This window comes from Haplochromis burtoni, unplaced genomic scaffold (genome assembly GCF_018398535.1).
Source record: "Haplochromis burtoni strain Fernald_Lab_line unplaced genomic scaffold, NCSU_Asbu1 Contig_737, whole genome shotgun sequence".
Taxonomy (NCBI): Eukaryota; Metazoa; Chordata; class Actinopteri; order Cichliformes; family Cichlidae; genus Haplochromis; species Haplochromis burtoni.
In genome coordinates, this window is record NW_024583098.1 from 87,998 (window position 1) to 103,236 (window position 15,239).

The 15,239-nt window shown below is 41.6% G+C and overlaps 1 protein-coding gene across 3 annotated transcripts; it reads right to left on the reverse strand.

The window, feature by feature from the left end:
* Positions 1–839: 839 nt before the first annotated feature.
* On the reverse strand, positions 840–14,594 carry tmem74b (transmembrane protein 74B). 3 transcript variants are annotated; one of them, XM_042215497.1, is made up of 4 exons: positions 14,352–14,594; positions 11,722–11,812; positions 9,883–10,155; positions 840–8,802 (listed from the first exon to the last, which is right to left on the reverse strand). In XM_042215497.1, exons 3-4 carry the CDS (start codon positions 10,105–10,107, stop codon positions 8,158–8,160), a joined length of 870 nt encoding a protein of 289 aa, XP_042071431.1. In that variant the 5' UTR covers positions 10,108–10,155; positions 11,722–11,812; positions 14,352–14,594; the 3' UTR covers positions 840–8,157. The 3 variants fall into 3 exon arrangements, with proteins under 3 accessions (XP_042071431.1, XP_005950126.1, XP_042071430.1); XM_005950064.3 differs by having other exon boundaries at positions 14,208–14,594; XM_042215496.1 differs by having other exon boundaries at positions 13,919–14,594.
* Positions 14,595–15,239: the final 645 nt, after the last annotated feature.

The following is a 15,239-nucleotide window of genomic DNA, read 5'->3' on the forward strand; positions in this document are numbered from 1 at the left end:
TCTCTTTTTGTGCAACCAGATTGTTTTTGTTCGTTTTAGCTCTGATATTTCTGCTTTAAACTTGGAAGGAAGGAAAATAAAGATATGCACTAGATGAAGTGGGGGGTGCAGGTGCATGCAGATATTTTTAAAAACATAGAGCGAAGTCAAACTGTGCCTGATAACTGTCCGCTAGCATTCATCTCGTCATATTTAAGCTGATACCCGGGGCGTTATCAAAGAGAAGCACCCGGCACCAAAGACTCCTGAGCTCTCTGAGAGAACTCTGATGGTAGAAATTCAACTTCCAGGGACAGTTTTAACCTGTTTTGTGTCCCATAAAGCACTGAAATTACACCTGATTTTAGGAAATGCCCAAAAATAAGTCCCGAAGCATTTCATGATGACTGCAGAGTGGCGACTTTAATTTGGAATTGATTTGAAGAGCAAATTAGCAAATCACAGAAAGGGCGGGTTGTTCAGGCTGCTTTAACCTTCCCATACCTGAAATGCTACTGTAAGCTGCTTTGCAACCCACCTCCTCCCACTTGTTTTTCTCTTTCTGACTTAATCGGTGTAATGCAAATGTGTAAACAAACAAACAACCTGCCGTTCTTCTGAATGTCCTGTTCTGTGTCTGTGTGGAACAGAGCCATGCTGATAAATATAGCAACTGACCCTGACTGAACAAGGTTCATTTACATTTCCTGATTCAAGCCTATAAAAGGTGAGATTAGAAAATACATTTAACACCTTGTTTTGGTTAAAAAACAAAGTGGGTCGATTGGCAGCGACTTCCAAAAACACACATGAATGTTTCTGTACATAATCACCTTGATTTCCAATCACTCTCTTATCTGCTTAATTATAAAATCCATTCGTGCATTTAACTGTGACCTCACTCTTCACCCTTTGTGAGTGCAGCGACGCTGTAGTACCGCCGTCAGGGCAGGAGTGCAGCTAATAAATATATGCAGACCTATGAGTCACTTTAGCAAACGAAGACAGTGAGTGCTTCTCACTCATGACTCTTCTTTCCTGATTCCATCTGCATATTCACAAACAGCTCACCTACGTCCTCATCGCAGACTTCATAATGCCCGCCTTCAGGTCTGAATAATGAAGCTGGTGTGGAAGAGCCTCAAAGCTGTATTCCTGCTAATGACCAGCAGGGGCAACGCCCTCTACACTTTGATTGCACCTGTGAGGAAAATGACCCTACTTCTCAATTGATCTTAAACCAGTGCAGACAGTTTCCTGATGAGCTCACAACTTTGGCTGTCATAAGAAAGCGACAACAGCACAAACACATTTAGCCAGCATTAAAGGATGTGAGGAGAAGCTCAAGCGTTCGTTTGGTTTCTGCAAATCTGTTTTAAACTTGGCATTTTTCAAAGCTTCCAGCAGCTCAGATATTTATTTTTATTTGCAAAACCAAAATCTGGCAGAACAAAAATCCACAGCAGTCTTTTCTTTGCCTCATGTATGAAACATGTTATTTGGACTCTGACTTCTGTGCAACCTGCGACTGACATTACAAACACACTGAGAATGCAGCTCAGTGATGATTACATTTCTGAATTTCTGCTGGTTTTCTACCATTTTCACACATTTTCACATGTAGTTGATCAAATTCAAACCAATATGAGCTCTAAGACTGAAGTTTTGAAAAAATACTCTCATGCGTGCCCCCCACCTCCCATCTGAATGAGCTTTTTGAAGTGTAATCCTCATTCTTTCTGTGTCCTCCTCACCTGACTGCATCCATCCACATAACTGAACTAAAGACCCTTTCAAGCCCTTTTCTTCCAGCTCTGTGCATCCAACCTGTGTGAAGTGACCGAGCACCAACAATCGTTCCTTCTGTGATGTTGTTTCTCCCCACTAACAAGGACCTGCAGGGTCCACAGGCCTAATCTGTTTCTCCCCCAAAGAGAACCAGGTTCAGACTTGTTTTTTTCCAACCTTGTTAAAACCTTAAGCCTTGTCTTTTTATTTCTGGCTGCCCAGAGGCCAGCGGGGAAACATCAATGTGTCATTCAAAGTATTCATGCAGAGTCACTCCTCGTCTTCCCCGCTAAGCTGAAAATCCGCCTCTTCAAGAATCACCTCACGTCACCCGGCGACTCGGCTGCATCCCACCGCCTCGCCCACATCTCCTCCCCTCCTTCACTCCTCTCTACTTCATCCACACATGAATAGGAAAGCTTCAGCCTGTTTCCAAAGCAACACGATGACAATGAAGTGACACTTTGACCTTTGCAATCCTCACTTCTACTTGCATGACGCTAAAGCATCTCAGCCTGAAACTTTATCTCCATGTTGGCGTTTCTACTGTTTCTGAATCCAGTGCAACAGGAAAGAGTCTGAAAACCTGGAACGACTTTGACATTTTTGCACTTCTGCTTCTTCTGTCTTTTTTTAAGGTTTTATTTTAAATTAATGTCTCTTGTTAATGTCGATGAGGCTAAACAGGATTCAGAACCTGTGGAAAGGAGTGCTGGGGATGCTGCAGCGCTCCGTGGATGATTGCAGAAGAACTTGAGAGGAAGTTTGATTTGTCATTTAATTTTCATGTTTTATTTTATTGCAGTAAGTAAGTGATCAAACTATCATGAACTTATATATCCCACAGAGCGTCTCCAATATTCCAAAACCTGCTTTTGGCTGAGGGAAAAGTTCAGGACTTCTGGAGTGTGATGTAAAAGTAGCAGATGCTGAAAATGTGCCCGAGAAAGGTGTTTCTGACTTTTACAGTTACTGGAACATATTTTTCAGCGCTATGTCAGCCTTTTGTGTGTCTTTGGTTGTGCTCGCAGCCAACATGTTTGCAGCTGTTTAATTAACACTCTCGCATTTCTTTGGGAAAGTGAGAAAATTACTGTTGAAGGGGAAGCTTTTTAATGGACTACTGCTCTCAACACCAGACAGCATCAGCTGTGTCGGTCGGATCAGTGCATCATGACTCAGATTTGTTCTGAACCTCCATCACAGCCAGTGTGACTAATCCAGCAGAGACACGTTTGGCTAACAGCGTGCCTGTAAAGTTTGAGTGAGCCTCCAGTTCTCCTCCTCTGTCACAGTGAGCTTGGTGTGATCACACACTGACTGCGGAGGTGAGAAGGAAGCAGGGCAGCTTTCAGCAGCAGCGAAGGACGACAGCTGCTGAAAACATGGGAATCGTTCCCTCACGTGTGTCCCGATGTTAACCATGAAGCCCCCTCACATGAAGGCGGCAAAGATCTCAGGTTTTGTTTTACTCAAGGACACTTCAGCAGGGGTGGAGCGAATGAGGTTACACGCTGCTCACCGTTAGCCTGGTCTCTACCTGGATGCAGCTCCTGGTAAAATAACAATAACACTATAAATAAATAAAAACCTTTAACAGGTTTGAATATTTGCTGTTTGTAATTAATAAATATAATAATTCATGTAAAGTTAAAATATTTCTTTATGTCTTTGTTTTACTTTTTAATCATTACTTACACTATCAATGTTTACAATTACGTTAGTGTTGATAGATTCAATATATTTGAAGCTCATGCTTTTGTATATTTATTGGCCTTTTTTTCTTATGTTAAATGTTTTATTACTAAAATAATCAGAAGACTCATTGAAAGCAGAAATATTTTATCGTTAGTTAAATAACACTAAAGTTATGGTCATTGTTGATGTCCTCAAATCCTTTGTTTCCAAAGTGTGATCATAGTAGGGATATTTAAAAGTGATAAATATATGTCTAGAACATTTTTTTATTGTCAGTGGGAGAAAAAAAAATCAATTTTAGTTTTTTCTGACATTTTAAGGCTCAAACGACCTTCACACCAGCTGATCGGCCGTAAGACCGTTTGTCTGTGACGTTAAAGCCATCATCACTAATAATTAGCCCTAAATCTGTGCCATCAACAATGGGACTTTCACTTTAAAATCGTTCTCTGATATCTTCACAGTCAAATGAAAAGTTTAATAATTCTGCTAACACACTTTGCGAACTAGTCACATTTCCATTTCAATTTTATTTTTATCGCGACCAATCACAACAATAATTGCCTCAAGGCGCTTTATGTTATGAGACCTAACAATAACAGAGGACCCAAAAGTCTTTTTTTCTGTTAGGATTCGACCAAACCTCTGATCCTGTGATGGTTTAGGCCTCGCAGGGTTACTCAGCAGTTTGTGTGATGTTTACGAAGTGGCTGCTGACAGAAAGAACTTGGTTCGCTGTGACTCGTTGGTTTTTTTTTTATACTTTTGCATACCTGCGTCGTGTTTCTGGAGCAGGAGTTTCTGAAGGTCCTCCACATCCTGCATGTCTGCAGGTTATATTTACAGTATTTGTGAAAGAAAACTGTAAAACGTCAAAAAACAGCTGAGATTAGTATCAGTGTGTGCGCCACTGCAAGCTGGACTCAATAATGTGTGCATGTGTGTGTGTGTGTGTGTGTGGCTACATTACCCTTGGCTAACTGGCTCACTATACAGACCGTAATACGTTAGCATAATAATATCAGTGTATACACAATGTACAGTGCCGGTGTTTACTTGTTAAGGCATATCGTATCCTTACATGACATAAATAACATCAGTGTACATATTATACAAATAAGTGATGTCATTAAAGGTTCAATCCACTCAAAAACATCCACAAGTCACTTTAATGTTTCTTCTTTAAGATGAAATCAGCTTTTTACCCATTTTAGGCTTTTGACTCTTTCATAGACGTTCGGATTATAATCAGTGGTGGAGTGTAACTAAATACATAGGCTCCAGCTTCCCTGTGCCCCTGCATTGGATAAGGGGATGGATGGAAGTCGTGTAGGCACAAGTAATTAATTCTGGGAACCCACTGGGATGTCTGATAACTCAGCCACTGGGTATAATGGCTAATTTTGTGGTACCAGGCAGGCCACGATTTCCATTTTTAATTTTTTTATAATTAATAAAAAACTAACTGTCATAAGATACTACACAATGGTTATCTAATATACTTTGACAAATGTAATCCTGCATTTCCTCTCTACATGAACTGTTTACCCGCATCTATCCAAAGCCTGGACTACAAACAGAAACCAAAAGGCTTCCTGTCCCAAAAATGTCTTCATACTCATACAGAATCTGCTTATAAGGATCATTATAAATTTAACACAAGTAGAGCTCAAACATTAAGTTATAGAAGTTAATTATTTTTGCCCCATGTCCTTTAAATTGTTTTATTAGCATTTTTTCTCCTACAGTTTTTTACTCGATAAAATAAACACTCACTCTCTTTAACACCAACATTACTCTCGGTTGTCTAAATGTCCAAACGAAACAATGGATCTGTGCTTTGTAATCAGCGTGAAGTTTGCAAAAATGTGCACAATTACTATCAAGGGAGCCAATTCTGCTCACATCCTGCTTCATATTTTTGTTCTCTGCCAAAATAGCTTTGCATGATTTACAGTTCAAAATAATCCTTACTTATTTTAAACTGGATGTTGCCTTGAAAATAGAATATATTTAAAGGCAGGTGGGCGGGGCTTCTGTGCTCTCTGAATGAAAAGACCATATGAAGGATTTCCTTTCTTTGTGACTTCATACAAACCAAAGCTGAGTATTGTGACTTTCCATCACTGTAACAGGATATATGACAGAAAATAAGGATTTACAACAGGTCCCCTTCGAGTTAATGCAGGACTTCTTTCTTGTGTTTAGTACTTTTTCTTAAGTAAAGATCTGAAGTGTTCGTCCACCACTGATCATAAAAACTGCTCAGTCGAAAAAAGTTCATGCGCACTTTCAAATGATACAAACCATAAAGTCTATGTAAGTCTGGCGTGTAGCACAGGGTAGTTTCATATAAATATGACTTCAAGTTCTGGAGAAGCAGCTGCTGCTTATAGATGAAGTTTCCCTCTCTGATGGAGTCTCTGCTGTGGAAGCTGATGCTCACAGAAAATGCTGATCAGTAACCATGAGGCAACAGTTTTGGATGATGCAGCACGAGACACCAGATATGTGACACAATACTTATTGTTGATGCTGCATTCACTGACACTTTTTATGTAAAACAGGCTTGTTGGAGAAGTCGATTTTTACACATTTTCTTTTTTGGTTCTGTCGCTTGCAAAAATGAATGTGACCCCTGTTAAATTACTCATTGTTGTGGCTTAAAATTTTGATTTTGAAATGCTTCTGTGATAAAACAAAACAAACAAAAACAAAACAACAACAAACAAACTGTGTTCTTCATCTAGTGTCTGCTGTGATAAAACAGCCGTGATTTCCAACCAAGATCTGCTCAGAAACTGTTTGTCAAAGAGAAAAATAAGAAAATAAAAGAAATCATTACAGACGACTATGCTCTTTGACGCCTGGAGCAATGCTTTCTGGGTAACGTGTATCACTTCTGCACCTGCCAGGCTAACACCTCTCATCGTTACCTCCTAGCTGTCGCTGCAGCCAGCCAAACGTTAAAGCTGCATTAAGCACTTTCTGACCACAAGGGGGCATAATCAGCTTTTAAGCTGGTGAGTTAAAGCAGACCATGCACGGAGGAGTATTTCTCACTGGGCTGCCATTTTCTGTACTTACAGTGAGAGAAAGCAGCAGCAGCATGTGCTGTGTGGTTATAGACAGATGGATTCTGGACGTTTGAGGCCAATAAGAGAATCAATATTTGATGGCTTAAAAGTTCCCCGTGGAGGTTTTTTTCTGCCTCTGCTAAAAATCTGCTGGCAGAATATCAACAAAGACACAAACAGCTGTGAGGAATCTGTGATTTTAAGAAAAACGTTCTTTTTATCATCTGAACATGAGCATTTCACCCGACACCATTACAACAAATTAACTGAAATTTTAAGAAAGCTTGCAGCGTCAGATCCATTATTAGCTAAATCTGCAGCTCCTCTTAGATTTTCTGAGCTTTGTAAAAGATTTCTTCTTGTTTAGGTGTTTGTCAAAACCCTGATAGACAAAGCCAGAGGTGAGCTGGCGACCACAGGGCAGTGACGAGCAGCAAAAGAACAAGGTACTAAGATAAAGAGAGGGAATAATGGAGGAAAAAATAATCACAAACACAAGCAGAAATGAATCATAATGCTACTCTACAACTCTGATCAGCCCCAGCAGGCTGGCATTATGGAGAAAAAAAGGCAAACATCAAACGGGATGAAGTGGGAACACAGTGGAGTTTTTAGCAACTAAAAAAGATCAAAAACAAACTCCAGCAAGGTCCCATTAATCATGTGGGCACAAAAACCAGCAATTATATGATAATAAATTTATATTACAAGTAAGCAAAGACAGTTTTACTACAAAAAAGTCAATTATAATTTGTCAATTATAAGTCACAGAAATGTCAGATGGAACGAATTGAGACCCTTTCCAGCTTGAATCCACCTCCCAACATTAAACCACATCTGTCTGTGCGGCCAGAAAAACAAAACAAGCAGCTAAAAGGAGCCAAGCGAGCTCTGTTCCATCTTTTTAATCAGTCACTTATTTTGCTTAATGCAGGTTTAAACTGAACATTTTAAGCTTTTTTTAGGGTTTTCTGCGGTTAACCTTCTGTATTAATGGCTGGAGGTGAACGTCGCCAAGCTTTCAAAACTGTTGCCTCTGTTTTTTGTATGACAGCGAGTTGCTCTTTCTTTTACAGTCATTTACTGTGAAGTCTGTTATAGTGCTATTCACAGCAGCGTTGCAAGCCGAGTATTTAGTGTGAGTGTGTTAAGGTGAACCTGCTGGTTAGGGCTTAAAATATGGCTAGATTTAATTACCGAACTTCCTTTCAGCATCAGTAAAGAATTTTCACAATAAAATGTTAATCTTACTTTCTGCGGTGCTTTATATCATAATGTGCTTTATATTGTATGAATCTGATTAACATACTAGGATTCAAAATCTTCATTTTAATCTTTGATATGCATCCGTTCATGTCCACATGTGCTCTTATCCACATTGCCACAGGCTTACCTCTCGTCTTCCACCCAGTTGAGCCCTCTGTTGTAAAGTCATACATCCCTTGTGATTGGTCAGAATAAATATCCCTTAAGCTCAGTTCATCCCTACATGCCGGGTAACAGCTCCGGCAGGAAGTCTCTTGCTTAAGATGGGGTTCTCCCCTCGGCACAAACGGGCGACCTGCATCCCCATAATGCACCTGGGGGATCGCGCAGAGGAAGGCAGAGGGTGGAGCTAGTTGACTCCACGTGCAGCAGCAGCAGAAGAAGAAGCAGCAGGAAGAGAAGGAGGAGGGTTTTTGCTTGGTCCCGGTACTGATTTGGAGTCCCGGCTTGGCTCTGGCTGTACGTTATTCCGCGTCTCTGCGCATTCCACCAAAACCTCCTCGCCTCCATCCCCGCCCTCACCTAACCTCGCCTCTCCAGTCGCCAGCTGCTTCATCCTCAGGTTGATGGAGCCGTAAGTCCTCTTGGGTCGAACGAATGCCGCCCTGCGTCGGTACATCTCGCCCCGGCAGATGGACACCATGAGCAGCACGGACAGGAACATCCCTCCCAGGGTCAGCAGGCCCAGGCCCGCGATGATGCACTTATCCAGGTGGGAGCCAAGCTGGGCGTAGTACATCTCCAGCTTCTCCATCTGTCGCGCCGAAACTGAGTCAGGGTCGACTTTGGGCTCCCGTGGGATGGTGTAGGCGATTACCACAAGGACGATCCCACTCACGAGGAACACCAGCGCCAAGATGAAGCCATAGTCTGCCGAGTGGTCATCAACCGGGCGAAATTCAGTGAAGTCCTGACCGTCCTCCTGACCTCCACCTGCTCCACCACCGCCTTCCTCCTCATCATACGACTGTGGTGAGATCTCCTGATGATGATGCTAGTGAGAAAGGGAGGAAGGAAACAAGGAAAGAAGAGAACAGAGGAAAGAAAAATATAGAAATAAGAACAGAAAAAGGGGGAATAAAGGGGTTAAGGAAAAGATAGAACAGATAAAATCATTAATAAAAGCACAAGGAAAGAAGGAGCGAATGAAGTGAAGAAACAGAGGGAAAGGGAAAGGGAGCAGGAACCGAAAGAAGGAAGGAATAAAGGGAGATGGGGAGAAGGAGGAAAAAGGAAGGGAAAAAAGGAAGGTAGGAACAACAGACAGGTGAAGACAAAAAGAAAGATGAAAGAAAAAAGGGTCAAATAAAAAAGGAAGTAGGGAAAGGAGGAAACAATGGAAAGAGTAAAGAAAAGAAGGAATATGAAGATAAAAGAAAGTAAAGATGTGACACAAGAAAGAGAATTTGAGAAAGAAAGAAAAGAAGCAAGGAATGAAGTGGAGAGGGAGGAAAGAATTAGAAGAAGAAAACACAAGGAAAGAAAGAAAGAAGGATGAGATAAACAAGCCAGAGCACAGCGCTGAGGTCAGCGTTCACAGAAAGCAGTGAGATCACATCAAAGAGGAGAAAATGCGTCGGCGCGACGACCTGTTACTGATGAATGTCGCCGACGTGTGTCAGTAAAAGCTGTACAGATACAGATGAGCTCCGTGGAGTCGTGACAGTCTAACAAACAGCACAAACAAAATAAAAGCCCAGGCGGGAGAGTGATGTCACCCCAAAGGCATCTAAACAGCAATCAGTACAAAGCCATTTTCCAATTAAGAAGGACGCTTAAATCTGTTTGTTTCCTGAAGACAAACATGCCAGAAAACCCTGGACAAGTTCTTTTTCCAGGCCCGCAGCTGTACGCCAGCGTGTGTTTGTCTCTTCTCACAGGGTTCATCTTCCAGAGAGATGCCTGTGAAGCTGGATTTCTGGCTCAGGTTAGATTTGGAAGGTTACATCACTTTTGGCTACGGGGTTCGCTCTGTAACCCGAATCTGCCGAGTTCACATAAGGACTGTTTTAAGCGACTTTAAAAACATCCAAAACAAATGTCTGCCACAACCACCAAACCCCACCGCGCTCACCTTACTGTTTCCTGATGTGGAAGGCGGATAACTCGTCGGCTGTTGCTCCTGCTGACGGAGGTCCTGCTCCTCATCCTGCTCGTAGGAGGCGTTCTCAAAGCCCCGGGCGGAGCAGCCCAGCGTTGCTGCTGTCCAGGGTGCTGAAGTCGGTGTCGGAGACGGGCCTCGCCGGGCTCCACTCCCTCGCAGCTCCCGGAGCTCTACGGTGTTGAAAGAGGACTCCATCGATATGTGCTCATGTCTTCATTGGACCTCCACTCGGCTTTATCCTCACTGAATAAATAGATTAAATATTATATGATTCATGACACATATGAAAGGAGTTATATAATCCAACGGAGCCCGACTTGACCTACAAAAAACATCATTTTCTGTGTCTCTGGTTAAGACTGGATTGATCGTAGGCTCACATTAATAACATGTAGCCTTATAGTTTATTTATCAGTCATGGTCAGAAGTGGTTCTCAAGTTGTCAAAGGGTTACTTCAGATCCATCCCATTTTTTAGGAATCTTTGTAAAATTTCCATAAACGTGCAAATGAATTCATCGATGAACTGGTGAAACTTTTAATGTTCAAAGAAGAATCTGACTTCCTGTTTACCCTAATATTAAGCACACGTCCTCTACTTTGTTCTACGATATGAACAAACGCACTGGGCCTCCAACACCGCACACCTACAGGAGCTGTGCTGATGATGATGTCAGAGGAAGTTTGGTCAGTACGTACTGGCCAATCCCTGCTGTGGTTCCTGAATGCATCCACTTTGCAATAATACCACTTACAGCTGATTATGGAAACTCTATGAAGGAAGAAATTTCATGAACTGACTTTCTGCAACAGTGGTGTCCTGTTAGAGTGCCACACTTGAATTGAGTGCACTCTTCAGAACGACCCATTCTTACATAAATGTTTGTAAAGGCAGACTGCATGGCTCAGCCTTCACTCAGTGTTTATGCTCCTTTTTCTTGGTTCACCTCAGCGATTGGTAGTTTTCTTAAGGTTGAGCTCTTTTCAGATTGCACATGTAGAAATGCTTTTTATTCAACTGAATTTCTTCTTCAGAGATGATGGTTTAACTCTATCTTTCCAGGTTTTAATAACACATTGAACAGTTCTTAACCAGCTGTAGTTGCTTCAGTGTTTCTGTTTGGTTGTTTTCTTTGCTTGATGCAGGTCAATAATTTGATCCTCATGAAACAGAGTAACATGTTTTCCACTATGGGCTGTGTCTTCCTACGTGGTTGTTTAAGAAATGAGAAGCAGTTAGGATTGCATAACCTGCTGGCAGCTGAAACATATTAACCACTGCAGTAATTAAACACTGGATAATAACTGCTGACATTGTTTTTGACCAGGCAGTTTGTGTTACTGAGCTCTGTGCTGCAGACTCAAAATAAACACGTTAGTTAAAACTCATCCCTGATATTACTTAATTTTATTCTGAGGCAATGAGTTTGCACATTTTTAAGACATTTATAACAAGAAGTGACTGAGAACAAGTACAAATCAGCTCAAAATGAAAACTACACGTCTGTGTACTCATATATATATTAATCAAAACTAATTCCAGCGATTTATGATAATTTGATTAATTTTAATGGGTCTGTCTCACAAATGCATTAAAATAACATTTTTACTTTCAAATGCAAATTTTTACTCGACTGTTTTCACATTTGCTCAAGTGAAATAAACGTCTCGCTTCTTCTTCCGCCTCAGTGAAACCAGAAGAATCGTGCACTATTTGTCACACCTGAGAGGGGATTCATCCTGCAGGCCTGCTGTCTCCACACCACCTGCAGACAGGAATCCATCAGACATTTAATCACACACGTCTCACCTTCATGGTTATTCATTCCCATTTCTTCTCCCTGTCATCACTGTCGCGCTGACACTTCTCCCGTTGATGGAGAGTTAAAACCAGCTAAATCCTAAAGTAAAGGAAGAGAGAGATGTTTGCAGCTGATTTCAATTCATTGTAAGCTCTTTAAACCAGGTCAAGGTGAAAACTGATATGTGTGCATAGAGATGCGTTAACAGGAGGGAGCAATTTAAACAAAGTGAGACAATTGCTTTAACCTCCTAGGACCTGCCGTCCACATATGTGGACATCACATTTTGGGTTATTTAGACTAAAATACTCAATTTTGCTCTACATGCGCCTGATATCCACTTACGAGGACATTATACTGCTACTGTTCTATCAAAACTTTAAACGAATATCCTCATATGTGGCTCTTATTTTTCTTAGAAACAAAAATAAGGTTAAAAAAATCTGGTAATTCTCTGTTTTTACATTCATCGGGCCCCAATGTGACCAAATATCAAAGAGAAATTAGAAATGCATGCTGTGAAAAGTTTGGGTGTTATGAGGTTAAAAATGCACTGAGTTATTTATTTTTGTTTCACAGAGAAGAAACTGTCTGCCTGTGCTGGTTAACACCTCAGAGCCCCGGGTGTGATCCTTATCAAGCACAAGCTGGTGTGAATATTAAAGAGGCTCGATAGCTCAAGTCTGAAGATCCAATGTGGGAGTAAAAAACGCTTTTAGTTCATAGTCAAAATCAACCCAATTTGATAAACTGATCTCAAGTGGGCAGGAGAGTTAAAATGACTGGATAATAAAAGCTATTAAACAGTCTATTAAAGTCTTTGTTTTAATGGATTTTTAAAATTGAATGGCACAAAACAAGGCAGGGACCCTACAGGAAATCAGAGCGTTTGATTAAAAATAAAGTGCAGTGTAAAAAACATTACAGAAAAAATGGCCCCACAAGCATAGAAAACAATGTTTCATGTTAAACAATGTTTAATAATGTTTTTCAAAGTGGTGAAAGAAGTTCTCCTTAAGTAAAAGCTATAATCAGCTGTTACAATCATACTGTGCAAGTCTTAAACCTTATTAGTCCCTTATTTCTTTAGATTTTGCTTCCAAGGATCCAGAATTTCTGAAAGTCTTTCAAAGTTTTTCTTTAGACCTTGGCTGCTTTAAAAACCTTTTTTTGCTCAGCCACTTAACACTGACCCATGAATCATTCAAGCATGAAATGGGACCAGTGTTGTGTCTCCAGGCAGCTCAGCAAAGAACCAGTGGTTTGGCCAAAACTGATGCAAAGCCATCTGATGGGCAACGGCATCATTTTCAACATCCCAAACACAATAATGTAATTTCCTCTACACAGCACTCAGTCCCTAACACAGAATAACACATTCATATTGATATTCTTAGATATGTAATATATGAAGTAATTAATGCTTTACAATAAATGGTATGAAGTAAAAAGTACTAAAATACTGACATCCAAAATACAGTGGAGTAAAAGTAGAAAGGAGCAACGTACATTAAAATGATTCTTTAGTAAAGTACTTGAGTAAATGTACTAAGTTACAATCCACCACAGCTTGTATCCATTTCCTTCTAGTATAATTGTCCTGCTCTGGGCACGCCCCTGCTCTAAAGAAAATAAATGCAATGTAAACATGAAGTCTGACTGTTGTTCTTCTTACACGCGCAGGGATATTCACAGCGGCTCTTTAGAGGCAGAAAACATCTCCACGCGGAGTGTTTTGTAACCGAATGAGCAAAATATTACTTCTTTGTAGACCAGCAAAGCAACTTATTAACAATTATTCATCACTATGAATGACTTCCCAACAGCAGGCCACATGTTAGACAGGGCTGCTCTAACACAGCACAGCCTTTTCACCAAGCTGTGATTTCTGCTCCACAAAGCAGCGCATCACTCGTCTGTAATCTCCGGGGAGCTCCGGGCTAAAGTAGCCCACTGACACACTTCTCGTTTATCATCAGAGCCCGCCTCGATGGATCACATCTGGGAGCCCGAGTGCCCATGAGCAACCCGTCATTCCACCCTGTGGCTGTGCTCCAGCACCACCGTGACCTTGCGATGCGCCAAACTGCCAAAACCTGAACCAGTGCACTCCGCCTGTGTGTGTGCGTGTGTGTGTGTGTGGAGATGATATCAGGATGAACCAGGGCAGATAAGCACCACACTGACTGACACGCTTTTCATTACCCCGAGCAGACGGCAGATAACACGGACCAAACGAGGAAGGAGAGTCCGAGTCTGCGATGATCGCATTCAGAGGTAAATTATGCAACCAGGCGGATTTCTCTGGAGGGAAACACCGGGAAACGAGTCAGTATCCAGGCAGGCAGCATCCACCCCGCGCTGCATCCCAGAAACGCGAGAGAAAAAAAAACAAAAAGAAAGGCGAAAAAAGCCTCGATCACCTGCAGGGGCACCGATGAGAGGACCGGAGCACTGAGAGCGGGCAGTGATGGGGATGACAGCGGGGTCTTACCTGGTGCCCAGGGCGCGACCAGACAGGAATCCGACGGCTGTGGACATCCGGAGAGATGGATGCTGCTGGATGATGATGAGTGAAGAGGACGGAGAGCGAGAGAGGGAGAGAGAGAGGCGAAAAAATGACTGAGGTGAAACTGACCATGCGCAAAACCAGCTCGTGGCTTTCCCTGCTGGTGTCTGCTGAGCTGAGCTGGTAGTGGTGGAGTCACAGGAACCTCTCCACTCTGCGCCTTTTGACCTACATCACTTCACGACATTTTCCCTAATTTAATGAGGCAACAGCGCCCCCAAACCAAACTGCAGCCTGTTAATTGAGGCGTTTGTGATCTGACAGATCTGATTCTTCTCCAAAATCAGGAAATCAGGGAGTGATTTTACCTGAAACTGGCAGAAACCCTGAAAGAAAATATTCCTAGTTCATGAGTATATTTAGTGTTAAATCATTTTTTAACATTGGATATTTAAGTTTCTTCATTTTGGTGTCAAATATACGTCTTTACCAAATCCCTTTATGGCAGAATTTTTTTTTTTTTAAGTAAAGAAACGACAAAAATCTCGCATCAGTTGAACAAATATTGCTTTTTTTCTTTCTCATTTAGTATTATCTCTGCGGAGGCAACACACACACACACACACACACACACACACACACACACACACACACACACACACACACACACACACACACAATAATAGATGGGATTCTGTTTCCCTGGCTCGAGATGGGAAAGTCAGAATGCAATGAACGTGCATGCGTCGCCCGGCCATGAATAATTCATAGTCCTGTGAACTTTAATATCTCAGAGATGTTTAAAACCTTCTACACATTCAAAAGATGTCACACATTTCTGTGTTTTGGGAGGATTTTCACCAGTCAAGCACATCTAAACTCTGTTATTGAGGCTGATGGAAAACAAGAAGAAAAGACAACATTATATGACAGTTAGTCACAAAGCGAATGTTGGACTTCCTTCTGCATTTTCTCTGAATCCTTGTACGTCTGAGGATACGTGTGTTTACCACAAAA